This window comes from Oculina patagonica, chromosome 9 (assembly GCF_052425735.1).
Source record: "Oculina patagonica isolate OP01 chromosome 9, crgOcupat, whole genome shotgun sequence".
Classification (NCBI taxonomy): Eukaryota; Metazoa; Cnidaria; class Anthozoa; order Scleractinia; family Oculinidae; genus Oculina; species Oculina patagonica.
In genome coordinates, this window is record NC_135766.1 from 4,405,389 (window position 1) to 4,426,874 (window position 21,486).

Genomic DNA, 21,486 nt, shown 5'->3' on the forward strand with positions numbered 1-21,486 from the left:
GATAAAAATAAAAACTTCCGCGATCAACGTGGGCTGTGTTTTTGCAAGAGAGACTTCTGGGGGTCCTCGTTAAAGGGCAAAAATAATTAAACGAAACATTTTCATGTCAAAACGGAGTTGGTCATTTCATTAATTTTGACAATCAACTGAGTTGCTTCTATCGCTCGATAGAACCTTTCTATAGCCTTGAGATAAAAGTCATTTACTAATTCGATATTAGTTTGTTACAAGCATTGCAATGGTAGCACTAATTCAGCCATTATCGGAATTGCACAGTAAGGCTTATCTGTCGAAAGCTTTTAGACACCACGGCCATTGCATATTTAACTCTGTACCCTAGCATTTTTGTAGAACAGTCAAAGTTATTTGATTTTTTTCCCTAATGTTAAACTGACACCCATTACCACATTTTCTTTTCCTTTTTATTGCTCATGTAGAACAAAGCTTGGCTCCCCGAAGTCAAAACAAAAATTATCACCCACAGAAGCGTCGTGTTAAATAAAATAATTGAGTTACGTTGTAACTGACTGAAAACTTTCCAAAGTTTAGTAGCTCGCTCAATGGAAGATTGTAAGAATATTTCACCATAGCTAGATTCTACAGCAAAGCTTCGAAATAAACAAACTCACTAATATCAAAACTGTGATCGTCGATTGACTAGAAACCTGATGTTTTTACCTATAAGGTAAAGGTAAAAGGTAAAGCCTGCTGCCGAGCCAAGTGGCTCATCAGGCCGGAGCTTATCCCGGTTTTTGTAGCATTAGGAGGCTAAGAGTATTGCTGCTCCCCCCTGGATGGGATGCTAGTCCATCGCAGGGTTACCCGCCAGCAGTAAATTCGCCGGTGCCCATTTATACACCTGGGTGGAGAGAGGCACTATGAGAGTAAAGTGTCATGCCTAAGAACACAACACAATGACCCCGGCCAGGTCTCGAACTCGGACCGCTCGATCCGGAGTCCGGCGCACTAACCATTAGGCCACCGCGCCTCCCACTTTTCACCTAAAATAAAACACATCAATTATGTCGTTTTTCAGTTTCCGTGTTTCGCGATTGAGAGCGATCAGTGCCAGAGTTGAACACTTTTTTTCATCGTTTTAACTCATTTATCAATAAATCAGTACATAAATAGACACTATAAACTCAGTTTATTGATTTGGCAAAGATGAAATCGATAATTGATCTAAATTTCTGTGCTTTCCTCTTTTTCCAGTATTTGTATCATGTTTCAGCATTTGTTTAGCATAATTTAGTAATAAGGTTAACGTATCCAATTGCTCAATAGTTGATTGCAGTTTTCTTTAGTTTAAGAAAAAGTTCTGTTCAAAAATATTAACCGGTCGTTCCCTGTAGCTGGATAATCCAGAAAGAGTTAGCGTCACAGTATACAGTTCTGCTATTTTTTATCCGTGAAATGTGTGTCCATTCATTAAGAGTTTTTTGTAAAGATAAATTAAACTGTTTCGTAATTAACCGGGATAACCTCCCGCCTGATGGGTCACTAGATATTCCATTAATGGATCATTTTCTATAGGCAAAAACAAGGCTATGACAGACTATGACAGACTCCCAAGCATACAATCTTGTCAGGACAATTGGTGTAGATCACATCAATTAAAGTTGAAGAGGTCGGAGTTATCCTCGTTGGTTCAATTATAAGTTGCTGAAGTCCATATACATCCATGATACTCATTAGATTGCGCCTGTCATAGTCATGTCGAGTAGCATTCATGTTACAGTTGAGATCTCCCACTAGATAATATAAATTCAATATTTTCAGAGTCAAGTTTCCCAATACGAGTTTCGAAGGATGAAAAGATACCTATGGGAGAATCAGGTGGTCTGTACCACGTGACAATAACAAACGGCTTTGATCTCGGTTTTTGAATTTCTAGGCATAGATTTTCAAGAGTAAGTTTCAAGAGTATTCATATTTAAGTCACTACGTATGGTAAAATTTATGGATTTTTTGACATAAAAGCATACTCCTCCACCACCGTCTGTAATTCTATCACGTCGAACTTGATCGTAACCAGGAATGTTGACCTCACTGTCAGCGACAGTTTCATTGAGCTTTGTTTCATTAATCGATATAAAATCTATTTCGTTATTTGCTAGAAGATTTCTAAGCTCATCTATGTGGGTGGTTGATTTATTGATATTCAAATAGGCGAATTTAAAACCGCGTTGTGATGGCAATACTGAGCTAAACTTCTTAACGCTTTGATTTAACATTCGAGATTCCTCAGCATTGCCATTAGAAGGTTGGACAGGCACGGCATTAGTGGAGAGCGCATCACATCAACCTAAGCTTGACTGAAAATTCTTAAAAAATAGTAAGTCCAGGAGGTTTGAGAAATCGGGAGTAAAATTACTATATAAGGGAAATTGGTTTGAAAAATCGGAAGTTTTGAGAAACGAGGGTTCGAGAAATCGAGATTCGACTGCACTTGAAATCCCGGACACTTTTGTTAATTAGTTGGTATTTTTTGTCTATCATTCCATCATGACGCTGTAACAACTTTATTGCTAACTTGTTAGAAGACAAGCCGGTAAAACAAAACAAAAACAAAAACAAAAAAAAACTGACTAAAAATTGAACTCCCGATATCGGTCAGACAATATTCCACGAAATATTTTCTTTCGGTATTCAACAACTAACTCAACATATAAACAATATCCTTAAAATATGATCTAAATAAAATTAATGACTACTCTGTTACTGTGGTGTTTGTATGCTTGTTATTCTTTTAAATTAAAATACACGAATAAATGAATAAATTAACTCAACATATAAATAATTTCCTTGCCGTATGATTTAAAAAAAAAATCAATGATTGCTTTTGATATTTTGTTTCTTTCCACTTTGGACAGCGACGCCTTTGACGGAGGGTCCCGGAGGGATGAAATCGAAGCTGTTTTTGTGCTAAGAACAAAAACGACGATGGATTTTCAACGCTATGGCAACAAGACAAAAAATTATATGACACATCCACCTGTTAAAGTAAGTTCTAGTGCAAAATTGCGAAATGTTTTGGTAAACGAAAATTAAATGAAGTACTCAAAATGTGGCTTAAAAATATAAATAGGGGAGTCCTTTATGGCCAACCGAAAATATTTGTTTAATAGTGATCATATAGTTTTTATTTTGTATTTTTAAAACGTGCAAAATAAAACTTGTCAGTTATATAACGTGTTATAATCGTGTGGCACACAATTTGAAAGTTTCTAAAATGTGCGTTTTCTGCACCATCCTCAAATGATAAACATTCCCGGAATTTTTTCCACTCTAAAGAGGGATTAAAAAGGGGACGGGGAAAGACGTAAAAAATGTATTTATTCTTAGTGCCATTCATGAAAAGATGGCGAAACTGATCTTCAGTTTAAAAAAAAAAGTGAAGAAAATAATAATTGAAAACGTTTTCCGAAACGCGTCCTGTTTGCATAAGATTTCGAATTCATTGATATTACAGCGACTACAGATGATTTGAAGATTTATGGTCAGTACATTTACCACTAACTCACGAGGAGTGGTAGAGCGGCTACCAAAAAACATTTTCGCTCTGTTGAAGGCGGAAAATTTGATAATAAAAACCAAAATTAGATCGGCTTAAAATCTGTTTTAGGTGGTTCACTACCGATCGCAATACTGGTTCCAGTGTTTTCAGTTAGGTTCACTTATGGAACTTTTCTTTCAACAGACAGAACTCTTTTGCACAGGAATGGCTTCGTGAACGCTTGAATTGTGATATATAATGGATCATTTTAATTGTGTATAAAAGACAGTTGCCACCTGCAGCTTTTTTGTTATTTTCATGTCGTCCTTTTACTACCTGCACAAACCACTTTGCAGTAAAATTTCAAGGACGAACTGGGTGTTGGACATCACACTGTTTTAAATCTTCCCCAAGGAACGATTCAAGTAAACAATATAGCCAAAACATGTCCCTGGTCTTATTACTAGTCTGAGACTTATCTCAAACCGGTATCTTCATACTGTCCAAATAACTGAACACGTTGAAAAGCTAATAAAACAACTGGTTAAATGGAAATATATGTCAATTGCCTGTCACAAGACTGAATTTATTTATCTTTGGAAGCATCTTTTTACGATTTAAATTTCAATATCATACGCAAATCGACACGTCTCAAGAAACGGCTGTGAACATGGCCTTTTTTCTTCGTGTTCGAATCTTCTTTCTTCTTCTTTCACCCAAAGTTGTTCTGAGCTGCTTGGATGGTAAGTTGTCAACTAAACTCTTGTAAAGTTTGATATTGGTCCACCGGGTTGGCATATAGGTAAGATATGCTTCCGCCAATGTATTCGAAATTCTCTGCAAAACGATTTAATTTTCTGAAAATATTTATCTTTTCATTATTTTAAGATTGTATCCATCGTTTGCTTAATCACATTAGGAATAAATACATTTGTAAAACTGTTAGATGTTTTAAATCTTTTTCCGGTCGCCTCTTTATTCGTTCCAGTCTTTCCGAAATTCTTCGTCTTTAGAGTGAAGAAAACGTTAGCGGAAGATTTGTTTTGTGACAACAATTTTTGAGAAACGTTTTTGAGGATTGTGAAGGAAACGCAAAGTGATTGCACAAATTAGAACCATTTTAAATTGTGCACCACGCGATTTTACAGCTGTCAATTTTTATCTTGCACACTATCAAATACATATTTTCGGTTGGTCATAAACACAAATTGAATCCCTTATTTAGATTTTTAAGCCACATTTTGAGCGCTTTAATTTGTTTTCATTTACCGAAACATTTCACAATTTTGCACTAGAACTTCCTTTAACAGGTGGATGTGCCATATATTAGGTTTCTCTTTGTCTTGTTGCCATAGCGTTGATAAAAGAAATTAAGCAGGTGCCATCGTATTTTTATTGTCATACCGTAGCAACATGTTTAGCTGTTGTTCTCCGCAGTTCTTGTAGGCTCAAGTCGAAGTCAGTTTTGTTCAATTTGAACGCATGGACATGTATGTAACGAGGAGAGCAAAGAATAATAGTCCATATATATATAGGATTTTAACTTGGTCTTCACGTTTACCCCAATAGATATCTCATGAGGTTGAGAATTTAATACATAAGACTGAGTTTCCTCTAAGCTTCGAAACCAACTATTAAATGCGATATTTTAAAATTATTCTATTGCAGCACGCCGAGTGCATGTTACAATGGCTTAAGAAAACTTTGACAGAAATGATTCTAAAGTGCAATTTGTTTGCTGTTAAAAGCTTTACTTGAGAGTCTATATTTATGCCAAATGACAAAGGAAGCGTGTGCTTACATATTGTAAAGATATCCCAAATTTATACCACCAAGCCTGCGCTTTATTAGAATAACGCTGCAAATTATGTTGTTATCACTGAATCTACAGCACACTGTTTATGTGTTTCAATCAATCAGAAGGAATCCATCTCATTTTCACAGTCTTCTGGAATAATCTTCGAAAATTGAAGTACTCCTGCAGAGATATATCCTTTGAAAAAGTTAATTAACTAAAATCGTTTGAGTTGGTGACTCCCCAAATCCTTACATCAACGAATAACACATCATAACCAGTACGTTTCGAGACTAAGCCGAGCGTAATACGTTTTGAATTGAATGCCACGAATTCGAAGTGAGCAAAAATTCAAATCAACATAATTTGGTAATTTGACTGTTTCAGATCAATGTCGTGAGTTGGAGTTCCCAGGTGCTTATTTCTTCTATGGAGAACGTCTGATTAATCACGTGATAAGAACCATTAAAGCTCTGGACCAGGACTCCTGTGAATTTCAATGCTACCTGGAGCACAACTGCGTCAGCATCAACTTTCAATTCACAGGAACACAAATCTGCGACCTGAACAATTCAACACATAAAGAGCACGAGAAGGACCTGGAGAAAAAAGAGGGTTACGTATACCATGGAACAAATGTAAGGATAACGTATAGTTAACGAGCCAACACTTGACATAATTAAGTTCGCTATTCAACATTGTCGTGCGACTCGGTAATTTTTCCCGCCGTTTTTACTTTATAATTTAACGCGGAAGGAGATTCCTTTGGATTTTTCCAATAAAAATAATTTTAATTTAACTTGGAACAGAGAGGTAGAGGGAGGTGTTAGAATCACTTTAGTTGTCCAATCGTATAATTTGTAAAATATTCGAATTTCTTTTGGGACCGTGACGGTCATTTAAGCATGCAATATCTGAAGAACATACGTTTACGAGTTTGTTTGCACAGCTTAAACAGGTTTACATACCATTGTCAATAATGAACGTTACTCTGATTGGACAACATCACCACGATGTCAATAGTTCACTCCTGAAGCCAAAACAAGACCTTTTTTTGTTTCTGAAGAAGCAACACAATTTCCCAGCCACGGCGTGATATATATTTTTTTGTAATTTTGGATATTCAGTCGCCATTTAATTTTGTATTTGAAAGAGAGGGTTATTAAATGGACGACCTTTTCATGAATCAATCAACAACCAACAACTTTAATTTTTTGTCATTGGTTTCAACGGGAACATTCTCGGAGTTGAGGTATTTTTACTTTCCCAACGTGTAGTTTCAGTTTGAACAATATAAATCATTGTCTCTGTTCGCCTCTTTGGGGCTGGTAATTTTTACGTTTTGTCGAATTAAAATTAATTGTACAAATAAAAAAGAAAACAAACCTGGGGATTATTTGAGGTAAAAAAAAAAATGAAGATAAGAAATTTGCATTTGATCTAACTTGAATCTTCGTCTCATATTAAAGAATGTATGTGGCAAGGCTCCTTGCAATAACAACGCAACCTGTCAGACTGGATTTACAAGGAAAGGATACCGGTGTTTGTGCGCTTCTGGATTCACTGGTCAAAACTGTGAACATGGTGAGAAATATTTGTTATCGTTTTCAGCAAGCAACTTTGGCTGCAAGGTTGTCAGTCCTGCATTTATGAGCAGATTTCATTTGTACTTTCGGTTCTTTGACTGGTCTTGGTTAGCTGTTCACTATAATCAAAATGTTTATTTTTGTCCTCAGATATTGACGAATGCAAAGCAAATACTCACCGTTGTGATGTTAATGCCGAGTGTAATAATACCAAGGGATCATACAATTGCACATGCAAACCTGGATACTCTGGAGACGGACATAGTTGCACAGGTATTTTTTTGGCCATACCAAATACTTGTCCAGTTATTCGCCTGCCATTGAATATGAGTAGCATCTATTGTGTTGTGCAGTTCGTTCTCGTGGAAATGAGGTGGAGCAAAGTGGCTCTGAATTATGTAGTTGCTCCAAGCTTTTTTTTCTGGATTTTTTTACTGCCAATGGAAGAAAAGTTGGCCCAAGGGTTAGTTCGTGAGATTACTGATCCTGCCAGGGGTTGTTCTGTTCAATAATTAGGGACGTTTCCTTCTCACATTCGATTTACTTCAATCCGCGATATAAATTTGCACATACCTGTAAATTGTTGGAGCAAAACGTGAAGAAAAATACCAGGCGATGATATGCAATAGAGTTGTATCTCATGTTCGTCGATGATTCTCAGCATTGCATCAATACTACTGCTCAGTAGACATTATCAAAGGGTAAAACAAATACATCTGTAAGTCAAAATACAGGTAAATGTTGCAATTCGTTTGTTTAGCACTACAGGAGGAATATTGTACACCTTTTGTAAACGTGTTGGAAGCTTGTCAAAATCAGCACAAGAATGACTGTGTACTAAATGCAACTAACTGATATACCAGGTTTAAAGGGTATAGCTAAAATAGTTCTCGTTTTTTTTCTTCTTTAGATATCGACGAGTGTGCTCAAGATATCCACAACTGCAGCAACGGTGGCGGTTCGTGTAACAACACGGAAGGATCGTTTCACTGTACTTGTAAATCTGGATTCACTGGAGATGGGCACAACTGTAGAGGTTAGAAGAAAATAATTAAAAAAATAATTAAATAATTTTCAATACTCTAATGAAGGTGGACAGAGGCCACCGAAAATTTAGTGTTTAAAACATCTTAGATCGGATAAATCACTCTTCTCAAATTAAGTCTACCGATCGCCACAGCCAAAGTGTATTTACAAAGAAAAAAAAAAATCAATTAAAAGGTATGCAACGTCATGAAGGGAATTCATATGCTTAGACTAAAGAGGTGGTAGATTGGGCACCATTGAGCCTTATTTTAGGTGTATCTTGCATTGGTATTATAAAAATTAAACTGTGAGTGTTCTTTTTCTATATCTTTTAGTTGATGACTAAGAAAACACATACAATATTAAATTCTAAATAAAAACAAAAATAATAGAAATAAAGTTTGTGGTTTAATCACAGCCATACGCCCCAGAAGAGTGACCACTTCAAAAATTAATTATCACATCCTTTCGTACAAATTAAAGTTAATCCAATATACTAAAAAGAACAAATTGTGTATCGCCATACAGCTACGATTTTAATAAACTACATAGGCCTTTCGACCGTAACGGTCCTCTTCAGTGTAGTAACATTTGAAATGGCAACGACCAGTAACATGATATTACAGTACAGATAGGGTGTGTCGAGATATTTATAAAATTAAGTAACGCCGGTGCGTAATGCACACGGATCAACCCTAGTAAGGCCATCAGACTCACTAGTCACTAGTCACTAGTCACTAGTCGCAAGTGAGCTGTAAGCTGTTTTTGGGCTCTCGTTGGATATGAAAAAAAGATATGGATAAATTAAAAGTGTACACATTTTTGGATTCTTGCCTTAAGGAACTGAAAACTAAACAAAAATATTTTAATTATCAAATTCGCTGCTTAAATTTTCACTTTTTTAGATATTGATGAATGTGTTGAGAATATCCACAACTGTAACAGTGCTACAGCTCTGTGTAGCAACACCAACGGAACATACATTTGCATTTGTAAGCCTGGCTATACTGGGGACGGAAATAATTGCACAGGTAAATATTTCTGTTGTTTTGTTTTGCTTTGGTAAAAGCGAAAGCATGCCTTTCACATAAATCTGATCTTCCCTTGAACTTGCTGTTAATTCAACAGGGATCACTGCAGATTAAAAAAAATCACTCGCTAATTCCAGGTTCTTTATATACTATAAGTCAAGTTTATGGCAACTTGAAGTTAAATTTAAACTGACATTCTTTCAGATATCGACGAGTGTGCTCAAGATACCCATAACTGCAGCAAAGATAGCGCTTTGTGTAACAACACCGAGGGATATTTTAACTGTACTTGTAAACCTGGATTCATTGGTGATGGACACAACTGTGCAGGTACGTGTAATTCGTTAATAAAAAAATATGCAAACAGGTATTGGGCATCCAGGTGTTGAGTCGAAGTTAAAGAGGCGGTGGATTGCAGCACGCGCATAGAAAGGCGTGACATCACCAAACAAGCACTTTTTTCAGAATACCCAGGTAAAAGGAGGCGAGAACTCCTAATCAAAACTAAAGGAGGTCAGTGGTTGAAAAGTTAACAGCAGTTAATAAGTCAGTCCAAAACAAGAGAAAGTGCCGCGCGTTATCGAATGCCATGTGCTCCTCTATGGGGCCATGGGCTAAGTAAGATTCAACGTCTGCCATTATGTCTCTTATATTACGCATTGTGCCATAACTCTTTTTTGTACTCTTTTTTTAGATATAGACGAGTGTGCTCAAGATACCCACAACTGCAGCAAGGTTGGCGGTTTATGTCACAACACCGAGGGATCGTTTAACTGCACTTGCAAACCTGGATTCACTGTAGATGGTCACAACTGCACAGGTACCTAATTCGTCAGTGAAAAAGTATGCAAATTCTAAATGAGAATCCAGGTGTTTAGAGGAAATAGTAACATACAATATAGCAGATTAAAAAAGGAGGCTCTAATGACGTCATATGCTTCAGATATTGAAGAATGCACAGACGTCTTTCAGATTTGCGACTTGAACGCTGTGTGCAACGATACCAAAGGATCATATAAATGCACCTGTAAAAACGGATATACTGTGTTCCCCTGCAATTTTCACAACATAATTTAAAGAGCATTTGGTCATTTTTTGCGGAGTATTCGCAATAATATATTTTTTATCAATATAATTAATGTTTCGCAATGTACCATACATCACATCAACCTTTTCTTGATATCGACGAGTGTGCCCAAGCTACCCACAACTGCAGCAAGGATGGAGGTTTGTATAACAACAACAGAGGATCGTTTTACTGTACTTGTAAACCTGGATTTACTGGCGATGGCCACAATTTCTCAGGTACATGATTCGGACACATTTTTGGGTTTCTTGCCGAACAATCTGAAAAACTCAATAAATTAATCGATTAATGATGGAGTTCGAGGTTCCAATTTTCGCTTTGGAGATCTAGATGAATGTGTCGAGAATATATATCCACAGTTGTAAACCCTTAAAATCAATTTATTGATAGATATCGATTTATCGAATAATTTTCTTATTTTTATTTTTATCAATTGACTACTCCGGGTGTGTAGCAACAACAACGGATCATACATTTGTAGTTGTAAGCCTGACTACATTAGCTGGAGACGGAAATAATTGTACAAGAAGTAAATATTTTTTTTTGTCTGTTTTGTTTTTGCTCTGGTTAAAGGGGAAAATGACTCACATGTCAATTTGGTCTTCCTTTGAATTTACCATTAATAACATTTTAAATTCAGATTTCTGCAGATTAAAGAAAATCATTCGATAGCCTCAAAATCGTAATATACCATGACTATGTCAAGGTAGCGTCACTTGAACTTAACGTTAAAACTTTTTTTCAGATATCGACGAGTGCGCTCAAGATACCCACAACTGTAGCAAGATTGGCGCTTTGTGTAACAACACCGAGGGATCGTTTAACTGTACTTGTAAACCTGGATTCACTGGTGATGGGCACAACTGTACAGGTACGTTAATTAAAAATAATGAAGAGTTTTAATGGGAATCCAGGTCCTTAGACTAAGAAGGCGGTGGATTGGGCATCCGCTCAAAAAGCGTCCATCACCAGAAAAGAAAAGTATGTATTGCTCTGGAATCTTCATGGTAAAATAAAACGAGGGCTAAGGAAACGAAACTGAAGAAGTTATGAGGTTAAAAAGTTAAGAGCAGTAGAAAAGTTGTTGGAATACAATCAATTAGTTGGTCCAGAACAGGAGAAAGTGGAATGGGTCTGTGGATGTCCTGTGATTCAATATGGGGCCATAGGGCTTAGCAAGATAAACCATCTGCTGATTTCAACTTAAGTGTAATTGTATTGGTGTTATAACAATACAACTGTGAGTTTTTTTTTTTTTCCATCAGCGAATTTGTCTTTTTTTCTCTTGTAGTGTAATATCGTAAAAAGCAAATAAAATTTTAAAATAAAAAAAAATAAAATAAAATAAAAATAATTTGTAAGCTTATTACAGCAAGTAGCCCCTGGAAGAGTGACCACTTCCAAATTATTCACATTCTTTTGTACCACTCAAATTTAATCCGAATGGCAAGTCAGCTGTTTCTGTTCTTAGTTTCTGATTGGATAATGACTGTATGAAAAACATGTGGATCGATTAAAAGTGGACACATTTTTTTTGCTTCTTGCCTTAGAATCTTAAAAAAATGAATAAACTAATTGATTAATCGAGTGCACTGTTCCAATTTTCATTCGTTTTTTCAGATATAAATGAATGTGCTGAGAATATCCACAGCTGTAACAATGCTACAACTCTGTGTAGCAACACCAACGGATCATACATTTGTATTTGTAAGCCTGGTTATACTGGAGACGGAAATAATTGCACAGGTAAATATTGCTGTTGTTTTGTTTTGCTCCGATAAAAGCAAAAAATGATCATGACTTAGATATTAATCTGATCTTTCTTCGAATTTACCATTGATTTAAATACATACAGATGGCTGTAGATTAAAAAAATTATCTACAGCTAGCCCCGGGTTCGTAATATACAATGTGAAGTTGTGGTCACTTTAATGTAACGTCAAAACTTTTTTTCAGATATCGACGAGTGCGCTCAAGATACCCACAACTGCAGCAAGGTTGGCGGTTTTTGTAACAACACCGAAGGATCTTTTTACTGTACTTGTAAACCTGGATTCACTGGCGATGGGCACAACTGCGCAGGTACAGTATTTTCTTGTTTTTGTTTTTATTTAACTTCACAGCAGTAATCAAGTAGGATAAGCTGTAACCTCTTTTTGTTTGCCTTTCACTGTAGCCTTTGATATTTGCGCCGTGCAGAATCCATGCCAGAATGAAGGTGAATGTGAAAATTCAGGTGACAGTTACTTCTGCAGGTGCGAAGTCGGTTTCGCTGGAAAACACTGCGAGAGTAGTAAGTTGTCATATTCCAAATTGAAATATAGATAATCAATATAGAGTGATAGTTTACGTCATACAAATCTATCCGATGCACAAGATCCTCAACGCCGTGGTTTACAAGTTCTATAATTTCTTTCTTGAAATTTCTTTTTATTCATAACGGCATTTTTTTTTTTGCCTTTCAAGATGGATAACTACACATGAATAAACGAAATGAAATACTTTTTTGAGGGGGGGGGGGGGGGGGGTGGTTTTAGGGTTAGGGAGCTGGATGGAGGGGCAACAGATTCGTGTTCCTAGTCGATAATATTGTTAACCATTAGCTGACGTGAAGCATCTGGCTATACAGTATGGAGCCTAATTCTCGGCCGGGTCCAGTTTTCGGCCACTTTGTGTTCAACGCGTTTTTTCACGCCCCAGTTGAATTAAAAGAAAACGTTATTTCCATCAAACGATAGTCTGATTCTTGTGCTCTAAGTATCTTGAATTTGATTCTTCAACTTGCTATAGAAAGCTCACAAGTCGAGTTTACGCGGAGGTAGGTTAATTTATTTTCCCGAAAACTTGTTTGTTTACAGCTCCTTAAAACTCATGGATGTTAAATTCGTATTTTATCCGAAAGCCCGAACCAAACGAGCTAATTTTTTGCATGTGAAACGTAGAATAATTCAGCTTTCTGTTTAAGTTAACTTTTTGTTGAACCTTTGTATTTTTTGGTCTTAATTTACTTCGAAATTTTTTCGTGCGACTTTTGCGTACTTGCCAGTTGTCGGCCACCCTGCTCGCTATCACAGCTGAGCGCTTTGGTTTTTAATATAATTTCATCTACTGCAGCCAGAATGGAAGTAAGAAATCACGGTTTTAATATAAAAATTAAGTTCAATTAAATCTCTAAGTTTATTATTTCTACAGCACCTAACTCTTTCAAGACCTTTTCACCGCAAAATAAACTCTCTAAATGCATTGGTTACACGACGCAATTCTGCAGTTTTGCCAGAACCTGCGCATAGACTCGACCGCGGTCAAACGACAGAAATATACAAAAAATAAGAAAAGTACTTCAGATTTTAGTTTCCACAGTTCAAAGTTCGATACATTACCGGTATCCTGAGTATTTATTAAACTTTGTGGACCGTTACTAAAAAAGTTGTACGTCTTTGAAATTAGCGATATGTGGCGCCATTTGTCATAGCACTTTGCCTCGAATGCGGAGCATTTAAGAAGTAAAACACTCGTTCACCTGAGGAAATGGAAATATGTACACTCAGCACTTATTTTATCTATACTTGCTTATACTAACACTTCAATGCAACGTAATTCGCCGAAATAGAAAGAAAAGCTGCCTGACACGTTTGACCGTGGTGAACACATAGGCAAGCAACTTGGCGCGTTAAAAACCGTCTTTTTCTAAAGTAAAACAAAGCCTCATAAAAATAATTTGGGATCGATATTCTTTGTTTTCACCCACGTGACCTCCACCTTGACGACGGTTGCTATCCGCCATGTTGGTGTCCAAACAAACTCGCTCGATATAGAGATCACAGTGAGAAAGTAAGCGTGGCAATGGTTCTTTGCGTTGTTTTTGGATGTGGAAGTAGAAGTGACCGAGATAAAGGGATTGGATTTTATCGAATACCTTCAGTGGTAACCAACAAGGGTGAATTTGAAGAAGAACTGACTACAGAGCGGAGAGAAAACTGGATAAAAGCCATCAGTCGCGGAGACACGAAATCGAAAGACGTGCTAAAAAGCGAACGGGTTTGTGGAAAGCATTTTGTTTCTGGGAAGCCAGCTCCTTTCTGGAATAAACACGACGTAGATTGGGTGCCCACATTGCAACTTGGCAAGAAAAATTATCGCCCTGAATTGAACCATCAAGCGAAAGCAGAAAGAGCAGAAAGGACAAAGAAGCGAGAGCAACTTGCGGTCGAACGACAAGAACGCGAAGTAGCAGAGAAACGTCAAAAGCTTCTGGAAAGCAGCCTTCCTGTTGCCCAAATCGACTTTAGTAAGCCAAGTACTTCGACAGAAGAAGAGGGAAGTCTAAACGAAGGGGATGAGGATGCCTTTTCTTCTGATCTGGCGGCCATAGCAGTTAGCGAAGGTGAAGAAATCGGTCAAGAAATCGAACCGGAAACTGTCAAGGATGCTGCGTGCCAAACCACTGAGTTTGACTACATGTTTCAGACAAGCAGATATCAAGCTCCTAATAAGGATTTCTTTGACACTGACGACAAAATTCGCTTCTACACTGGGCTACCGTCTATGGAGGTACTTATGGTTGTTTTCGAGCATGTCTCCCCACATGTTACACGCCAAACACAGTCGCTCGACCGATTCCAAGAGTTCATCATTGTACTAATGAAGCTAAGACTAAATGCACCGTTGCAGGATCTTGCATACCGGTTTGTTGTTTCAGTGTCAACAATTTCCAGAATAGTTTCCCACTGGATTGTTGTGATGGACACAAGGTTATTTCGCTTTGTGTACTGGCCAGACAGGGATCAACTGTGGAGAACAATGCCCCAATGCTTTCAGTATGCATTTGGTAAGAAAACTACTGTTGTCATTGACTGCTTTGAAGTGTTTATCGAAAGACCTTCAAACTTGCTAGCCAGGGCACAGACATTTTCAAGCTACAAACATCACAATACAATCAAAATTCTGGTAGGGATAACACCACAAGGAACAATTTCATTTGTTTCTGAAGCCTGGGGAGGTCGTGTCTCAGATAAATTTTTAACGGAGAACTGTGGCTTTCTGGACAAACTGATTCCTGGAGACATGGTGATGGCAGATCGCGGATTCACCATCACTGACAGTGTTGGACTGAAAAATGCTAAACTGGTTATACCAGCTTTCACGAAGGGCAAATCTCAGCTTGACCCAGTGGACGTGGAGCAGACAAGAGGCATCGCGAATGTCAGGATTCATGTTGAACGTGTTATTGGGCTGCTTAGACGGAAGTTTACTATTCTTGAAGGTACCTTGCCAACTGACTTTCTGATATGTAATCATGAAAACTCTGACAGGCACACTCCATTGGTCGATCATATGATAAGAGTTTGTGCGGCTCTTGTTAATTTTTGTCCTCCAATTGTACCATTTGATTAGATAAACTTGACATTTAGATTCCTTTGTTCTTTCAATTAAGTCACTTTCAAAGCTGCAAAGTTTTGATTCTGTTTTTCGATTTCCGATTCGTTTGTTCAAAAAAGGTAGAATAAAAATCTAGCAAAGAGCAGCTCAGGGTAACAGAGGGTATGTTAGTATTTACCACACAAGTGAAGAGTGCTTTTCCTGCGCGCTGATTGGTTTACTCAAAGGTGATTTAGCAAAGTACTATTTACCTCTGAGCAGCAAAAGAGCTACAAACTGCTTTCGCACCTCGCTTTGTTTACCAAAAGTGATGTTTTGGTCCACTAGTTATTCTACTTGTCTGGTAAATACTAAAACAATTATTCACCTCAGTGTCAGTTTCAGAGTGTGATGGATATTTACCATGCTGCTTCGCGGCTCGGTAAATATAGACAACTATTCACCTTCACTTTGGTGAATAATTGTTTTATAATCAGAAATTAGGTCCTGATATGAGTTACATGTGAAGCTGCAAAGTTTTGACTCTAAATTTGCTTAATAAACAGGTTTCCATGACAGTATCTTATTGCATTTCATGACACTTTTTTTGTGAAATTTGGGATTTTAAACAATAAAAGCTTTAATAATTTAAGGACTTTTTACATACCATTGCCAAGAAAATAAAATGTCTCACTAAAACACATAAATAAAGTGGCTCAAGAATTTGAAATGTTATGAAAAAATAGATGCGAACCCCGAATTCGCAGAAATTCCATTCAATAAATAACTGTTATATTTTTTTTTTTTTGGCGAAAGGGGTGCACCCCTCTTCTAAAGAGGGGTGGCTTAAGAGAAATTGGAATGGTTTTGTAAAAGAAATCTGAAAGCTTGTTTATATTATGCTTTTAGGTTTAGGTGTAGACATTATTTTTCTTTGAATAATTCTGCTATTGCAAACAAAACAAGGGGAAGTTTTGTTTGAATGAAAGAGAATACATAAGTCAAGTTGCCATTAAGAATATACATGTACCAAGTTTTATTACCCAATGAGGCAGCCAAGGAACAAAATGTAAATGATATGCATATTCCTATTTATGATACATGTATGTATTCATTTGTCAAGGTTCATCCTCAGTGAGATACAACTAGATCCCAAAATTCATTTCTCTGGAAACATGAGAATTGCTTCAAAACTTCTAGGCTGTTTACACCACTAAAAGCTTTGGTTGATATGCTAAGGTTCTTTACCTATGGTAAGGAACTCTATTTATTGCTTAAATACAGTGAAGAATATTATAAATAATGAACAGCTTGTTACAAACTTCTTAGATTTTGATCTAGACTGCAAGTGCCAGAAATAAGTAGGATATCCACTTATGAGGTAAACAAGTAGGATAACTTTAATGAAGTAATATAACTTCAATGTAGAATTTTCTTGTTGTTTAGATAACTGTGAAAATGTTATTTGTAAAAATAAATGTGTTAGTTATTTACACAACATTGTGATCTGTGTTGGGAAAAGATACTGAGTGATATCATTTGAACCTGCTGTTTAACATAATATATTATTACATCTTTAGTGGTATACTGTATGACTGAAAGTGTGTTCTTTGCAAATGAAATACAGGTGTCCCACACTGACTGACATGCAGTGTATGCATGTATCATAGGGTGGCGGAAATGTGTGGTTCCAAAAAATATCCATACACCCCTATGGAAGGTCATTGCAAATTCCGATGGGGGAGGGAGGGAGGGCTCAACAGCTACAATTTTAAAGGAAAAGTATGAACCTTTCCAGGGGAAAGGAGGGGGTAAAAAACCTGTCTATGGGGGAGGTATTGTGAGGTTCCAGAAAATATCCATATCAAGCCCATGGAAGGTCATTCGAAATTCTGAAGGGGGTGGGGGTCTCAAATGCCCAAATGTTTAAAGGAAAGTATGGAGCTTGACTGGAATTTCTGGAGGGGGGAACCTTCTGTATCTATATGGATATTTTTTTGGGAACAACACATTTTATTTTCTGGAGCCACACAATGACTGCCTTTGTAAAACCTTAGTCTGAATTGCTTTAAATCAAATCCACAGACTCAGGATTAAAATGTTTGAAAATGACATTATACAAAATTAAAGATGATTATCCAGGTTCCTTTTACTCTGTAAAATAGGCATTTGTTTTTAAAATGAAGGAAACAAGCTGATTCTGCCATTTCTTAGACATGTTACTAAGTGATGTCGCATACCTTGTGCATCAAAATTTATGAATGTGGGGTCTACTCCAAAGACTAAGCAGGTAGCAAATGCAACTGCAAAAACCCCACAGTCACTCCCATTTGTTTGTTGCTGCACTGGCTTTGGGTCAAGAGCAATTAAACGTCCCCCTAATAAGTCATTCGTTTGTTCCTCTACTTCTTGAACTACTGAGTCATGATAGAGGCTATCAAAAAGGTTGACATAGCCAGGCACACATCCAATTGAGCTTGTACACACCCAGTGATTGTTTCCAGTGTGCAGAATTTGAATAAATTCGCCACTTACAACGTCAAAATTTCTAACAGGGCCAAGTGTTGGTCGCTGGAAACCTGCGATTGCTGGATTCTCAGGCTGTAATAAAACATGTGCTTGTTGGATAATATCACAGTCTAGCCAGCCAGTAGGATTGATAATTAAATCAAAGTGGTAGTCTGTGAGATTTGCCAGTGCACTGGTCTTATCAGTTTCACTGTGGGTGACTTTCGTGATAACAACATCACTTTCATCATCACTGCTGGAGGAATCTGACGAAGAAGAACAAGTGGTAGGGGTGGTGGTAGCTTGGGCAGGCACAACCTTTTTGCATGCAGGGCATTTCCAGGTGGTTCTGTGGTTATTTGGCAACCGCTTCAAACCAAGACAAGCAAGGTGAAAGTACTTTCCATTTTGGCAGCTTTCTCCATGGCACTCAACTAACTTGTCTGTAGGGGTAGGCTTAGCCTTGCAAATACAAATGCTGTCACATTTCATGGCTGCATGATCTGAAACAACAGTAGGTTGTACGGATTTTCTGCTACTTTTTTTCCTCTTGAACTGAGGAAGTCTGCAACAGTGAGGGCAGTACCAGGTCTTTGGCATTGCCACGGAGGTGAGAGAGAGACAAGAAGGGTGAAACCTTTGATAAGGGCAGTCCTTGTTACAACATGAAATGCTGTCCTCATCTTTTTCTGTGCGACAAAAACAAATGGCATCCTTACTTGGTAATGTAGGCGGTACTGTGCACCTTCGGGTATACCACCGTGCAAAAATCTCTGGGAGAATGCATATTCTCCAGAATGTTTCTAGTTTAGGCACAACAAATTTCCAGTGCTGCTCATCTGGATATTTACGCTGCACAAATAAGTGAATGTTCTTTGCTTTGTCAATGGCACATACCACAAAGTCATCGTATTGGAGATTTGGAGCTGAGAAAAGCTGCTGCTGTACTTGATAGTAGTAGCTGTGGCTTTTTTTCAGCTCTAAATTCCCATTTACCCTTTCAAGGCAGGAATTTTTATGTTTAACATAGTCCTCAAAGTTGCCATCAATTATGACTACTGGACATTTAACTTCTCCGCATCCACTTCCGCAACAGTCACATGACACGAGAAAATCAGGGGTGGCATGAAGAAATGAATTTTCTTTGTTGATGAATAACCCACACTTCTTGACCTCTAAGTTTACATGACGTTCTTTCATGGATGCTTCATATGCCTTTATGGCATCACTTTCGTGCTTCTGGCCATACCTTGTAGCTTTGGTATTCACTTTATAAAGGCTTGGGTAACAGATTGTCTTAATCAAAGACTGGGAGGGCTGCGCCAGGTTTGTGTGAAAGGCTGAAGAGCACTGAGATGCACCAATTCTGCCAGCACGATGTCTATAAAAGCCTGAGCCACTTGCTTGATCTCGTGTATTCACTTCCACTTTATTAATATGTTCCTCCGTAACACCCAGATTTACTTGAACACACATTTTGATTAAATCCGGGTAGTCCAGCCCAAGATTTTCCGTTTTAAACAAGTCAGGAATAATCGGCAGTGTGCGGCTTTCATCAATAAATTGGTCGGCAAAGGGATCGATTAGGCTAAGTGCTACAGCTTTGATTTTGCAAGAGTTTAGTTTGGCGTAGACTTCCTGCATTTCCCCATCTGATGGAATGGATTTGGGCGCAGATGGTTGATCGCACCGTTCTTCGGAGGTTTTGCCTCCTTCCCCAGTATTTGAATGAAATATTTCAATTTTCTGTTCCAGTGCGCTTTTCAGTTTCTTTGCTGAGGAAAAGTCTATGTCTCTTACCTTTGAATATGGCACTTCCGTCACATATGTTGGCAAAATCCAAGTGCATTTTGCTTGGGTGCAAGCGAGCTTTCCTTGAATCCTTGTCACAGCTTCGATGTAAAACATCGCGCTCGCTACATGTGAGCAGGATTCAGCCAGTCCTGCCTTGCAGCCTAAGCAGTGCGCAGAGATAATCGTTCCGTCTTTTTCTACAATCATCCAAATATTCACAAGAGGATCGTTCATTCGCTGAGAATGTCTCACCTTGGCCACAACAACAATCTTGCCCGCGATTTCTTTCCCTTGAACCGACGCAACGAAACCAGAAACCATTTGATTGTACGCCTCCAAACTTTTGAAGGCTTTAAACTGCTGGTTTGTATAATAGCTTGTCTCCAAAACTAAATACGACAGCAAGTCCGAGACTTCTATGGGAGGCAAACATTCTGAGCTGAACTGCTCACTCGGTATGGCCGCTGGATCTACGCCAACCACAGAAATTTTCTTCAAATATCGCTCTTGGACGTGGCTTTCGAGGCTTTTTGCGTAAGATGAAAGCACTGGTACCTCATCTTGTGGTTTTGGGTCGCTTTCTTGGGAAATATCCATTGAAAAGAGGAATTATTTCGAGTCTTCGAACGTGAGCGCTTAGAAATGGCATAGATTTGCATACAATTTCACACCTAACCTGGGCTCCAACATGGCGGAAACCTAATTTGCATAATTTTATGACGTCAGCTGAAAACCGAGAATAACATAAATAAGTTTAGAGAGTGATTTTTTTGACTGTGGAAATTAATTGAGCATTTTTATACAGAAAATTACGCACAGGCTTTTTGGTGGCCGAGAGCTGGGCTCTTAAATGGAGCTTTTATTTTTATTATTGCTAAGGCAAATTAATTATTGACCGGTCGATACCTTCACTCACCAAAAAGCTGAATGATGAAGCTAGCTCTGGGAGAAATTCCAAGTTTCTTTGGTTATTCTGAGGAAGGAAATACAAGTTTTCGTCTGAAGTGGCCGAGAAGTGGGCCTCCATACTTTATTATATTAAAGACAAACTCCTGCAGCTGAGACTTGAGATTTTAGGGGACCGGTTTATTATTCTATGAGGGCGCGTTAAATAAAAAGGGCTCTACTGATGTTGATTTTTTCCAGGTTTTCGACTTACTTCAAATATATTGTCGAAAAATGAATCATTTGTCCCCCATCTTCACCGGTTTCTTGCGCCTGCTGTTGGGAATGATTCTCAGTGGCAGCTTTGTTACCGGGCCACTTTGCATGGCTGGGATGCCAGTACCTTTCACACTCGTTGCGATGGAAAGAAAAACACTGTTACGATCATAGAAAAGGATAACTACGTTTTCGGAGGGTACACGGACATTCCATGGGGTAAGCAAATTATATTAATATATGCTTGTTGCTTATCTGTGGGTTGGTTTTTCTTTGTCTGAAAGTTTTTGTCTATATATACCTTTAATCCCTGTAAGTTTTCTGTATATCGATGCTAGTTTAATAAATATATTTAATTTTGCTTTACATCTGTCGAGTTACAGATCATAGATGGCGGCAGAATCTAGTAGGAACACAAAAGTGACCCACGAACCGTTAGCCAAGTGGGTCACTGTTTTGATAAGCCTTTTTCTGGCATTCCATTACTTGGGGAGTAGCGCGAAAAAAGGGGAGGGATAAGTAAGGGGATAGTTATTTTTGTCTCTCGCCGTTCTTCACGCCTATCCAGTTTTTCGTGTTGATCCCCAGCTTACCAAACGCCCGGAACAGGTCTGTCATTGATGTTATACAATAACAGACGTCGT

General features: G+C 37.9%; 3 protein-coding genes and 1 pseudogene across 3 annotated transcripts in view; 2 read left to right on the top strand and 2 right to left on the bottom strand.

Annotated features, from left to right (window-relative positions):
• Window positions 1-1,331: 1,331 nt before the first annotated feature.
• LOC144666548 (uncharacterized) lies at window positions 1,332-2,234 on the bottom strand (annotated as a pseudogene).
• A 1,366-nt stretch (window positions 2,235-3,600) lies between these two features.
• Window positions 3,601-21,486, top strand: part of LOC144665218 (uncharacterized) — a 41,365-nt gene continuing 23,479 nt past the window's right edge. The window contains exons 1-12 of the mRNA XM_078526411.1: window positions 3,601-4,239; window positions 5,679-5,929; window positions 6,761-6,875; window positions 7,028-7,150; window positions 7,788-7,913; window positions 8,809-8,934; window positions 9,139-9,264; window positions 9,629-9,754; window positions 10,767-10,892; window positions 11,642-11,767; window positions 11,978-12,103; window positions 12,198-12,314. Coding sequence (XP_078382537.1) covers window positions 4,167-4,239; window positions 5,679-5,929; window positions 6,761-6,875; window positions 7,028-7,150; window positions 7,788-7,913; window positions 8,809-8,934; window positions 9,139-9,264; window positions 9,629-9,754; window positions 10,767-10,892; window positions 11,642-11,767; window positions 11,978-12,103; window positions 12,198-12,314 — 1,561 coding nt within the window. The 5' untranslated portion in view covers window positions 3,601-4,166. The remainder of the gene's footprint in view (window positions 4,240-5,678; window positions 5,930-6,760; window positions 6,876-7,027; window positions 7,151-7,787; window positions 7,914-8,808; window positions 8,935-9,138; window positions 9,265-9,628; window positions 9,755-10,766; window positions 10,893-11,641; window positions 11,768-11,977; window positions 12,104-12,197; window positions 12,315-21,486) is intronic.
• Window positions 13,757-15,465, top strand: LOC144665247 (uncharacterized). The gene has a single exon (XM_078526454.1). It carries the CDS (start codon window positions 13,865-13,867, stop codon window positions 15,413-15,415), a length of 1,551 nt encoding a protein of 516 aa, XP_078382580.1. The 5' UTR covers window positions 13,757-13,864; the 3' UTR covers window positions 15,416-15,465.
• LOC144665209 (uncharacterized) lies at window positions 16,736-20,370 on the bottom strand. Its single transcript, XM_078526397.1, has one exon. It carries the CDS (start codon window positions 20,276-20,278, stop codon window positions 17,555-17,557), a length of 2,724 nt encoding a protein of 907 aa, XP_078382523.1. The 5' UTR covers window positions 20,279-20,370; the 3' UTR covers window positions 16,736-17,554.